This window comes from Mus pahari, chromosome 13, assembly GCF_900095145.1.
Source record: "Mus pahari chromosome 13, PAHARI_EIJ_v1.1, whole genome shotgun sequence".
In the NCBI taxonomy this organism is placed as follows: Eukaryota; Metazoa; Chordata; class Mammalia; order Rodentia; family Muridae; genus Mus; species Mus pahari.
Window position 1 is genome coordinate 149,022 of NC_034602.1, and position 2,265 is coordinate 151,286.

Consider the following 2,265-nt stretch of genomic DNA (forward strand, 5'->3'; position numbering starts at 1 on the left):
AACTCACTTTGTAGACCAGGCTGGCCTCGAACTCAGAAATCCGCCTGCCTCTGCCTCCCGAGTGCTGGGATTAAAGGCGTGCGCCACCATGCCCAGCGATTTTTTTTGAATTTTTAAGTCAAACTTTCCTATTAGTCTGTAAGTAATAGCTATAGCATTAAATATATAAAATGCATGATTATGCCTCCCAATATTTGTTGAACAAATTCTTATTGCTTCTGAGCAAACAGAAGGAGATGCCAAATCATTCCTTTCAAGGTATTGATTAGGATATATGTTGTCTATGAAGAATTTAAAGAGGTTAATGAAGTAAATATTCTCAAACCCAACACAGTAACCAAAATATATAAAGTATTTACCTTTCGAACAACAATTGCATCATGGTTAAGATTTTCAACAAAAAACCGTATGGCACGAAGAGGCAACACTCTGTCATCCCTTAGGAGCAGAGACAGAAGCCCGATTCCTATATGCTCAAATTTCCAAGGCCTGGTGGGTGGGAGAATGAGAGAAGGTGCTTACAAATCAGATTTCTCTTAAAACTCACTTAAAGAAAGACTCTGTTTTGAAACTTTTTCTTTGCTTTGTAGTCTCCTGAGAACTGGGATCATAGGTGTGTGAAACCCTGCACAACTCTATGTATGACATAATTTTACGTTTCTCAAGAATTAAGACAGGCCTATTGAAGCAAACTGCCCCTATAATTACCCATGCCTCATCCCAATCTTCTAACACACAAATTATTCCATTAATATAGTCATTCCTTTCCCCATGCACAAGATCACTAGAGCAGTTAAGACAAATGTTTTGATGGTTATAAAACATGTTTTAAAGGAAAAAAATTATACTTACAGATTTCTTTGCTCCACACCATCTAGCAAAGTATTTACCAAGCATTCATAGTTCCTTTAAAAAAGTTTTCAGATAAAATATGATCTTACTATACTATTAAGACAAACATCACATAATATAATATAAAATCACTCTCCTGTTACATCTCACCATTTGTCCACACTAAAAGTAAATGGGGAGACAATGAAAAAAAGAACACAAACGAGCAAGTGTTGCTTTTCTTTCTCTCTCTCTCTCTCTCTTTTTTTTTTACTGGATATTCTACTTATTTACATTTCATATGCTATCTCCTTTTCCGATTTCCGCCCCCACACAGAAACCCCCTATCCCCCTCCTCCTGCTTCTTTCTATGAGGGTGTACCCTCACCCACTCACCCACACCTGCCTCCTTGACCTCGAATTTTCCTATACTGGGGAATCAAGCCTACACAGATGGAAAAACCAAGATACTTCATGAAAAAACCAAAATTATACATTAGCTTTCCATAAAATCTAGCTGTACAAAGGATAATAAATGGAAAAGACCAACACAAGAAGGAAAAATCTACCCTAGAAAAAGAAAAAAGTAATCTTCTTTCAATAAACCCTAAAGAAGATAGCCACACAAACGTAATTCTACCTCTAATAACAAAAGTAGCAAGAAGCAGCAATCACTTTTCCTTAATATTTCTTAACATCAATGGATTCAATTCCCCAAGAAAAAGACATAGACTAACGAACTGGATACATAAACAGGACCCAGCTTTTGGCTGCATACAGGAAATGCACAAGAAGAAAGACAGACACTGCCTCAGAATAAAAGGCTGGAAACCAATTTTCCAAGCAAACAAGCTGAAGTAGCTATTCTAATATCGAATAAAATCAACTTTCAACCAAAAGTTACCAAAAAAGATAAGGAAGGATACTTCATACTCATTAACGGAAACCTCTACCAAGATGAACTCTCAATTCTGAACATCTATGCTCCAAATGCGAGAACACCCACATTCATAAAAGAAACTTTAGGAAAGCTGAAAGCATGCACATTGCACCTCACATAATAATAGTGGGAGACTTCAACACCCCAATCTCACCAATGGGTGGATCATGGAGACAGAAAGTAAACAGAGACACAGTGAAATTTACGGAAGTTATGGATCAAATAAATTTAATAGATATCTATAGAATATGTCATCTTTTCTCTTAATATTCTTGGGGTTTTTCTTTTTCTTTCTTTTTTTTTCTTTTTTCTTTTTGAGATAAGGTCTTATACTACAGGCTAACTTTGAATGTCTGCTCCTCCTGCCTCCACACAAAAAGTACCAGCATTAAAAGTATGCCCAGCTGTACCAGCACCATGCACTTTTTAATCACAACTGCTCTGTAGTACTGCTTGAGGTCAGGCATGGTGATTCCACCAGAGGTTCTTTTATT

The 2,265-nt window shown here is 36.7% G+C and overlaps 1 protein-coding gene across 1 annotated transcript in view; it reads right to left on the reverse strand.

Moving 5' to 3' along the window:
- Positions 1–2,265, reverse strand: part of Psme4 (proteasome activator subunit 4) — a 110,760-nt gene that overhangs the window by 33,952 nt on the left and 74,543 nt on the right. The window contains exons 30-31 of the mRNA XM_021210953.2: positions 853–906; positions 360–489 (exon numbers count right to left, since the gene is read on the reverse strand). Of these exons, the coding sequence (XP_021066612.1) occupies positions 360–489; positions 853–906 (184 nt within the window). The remainder of the gene's footprint in view (positions 1–359; positions 490–852; positions 907–2,265) is intronic.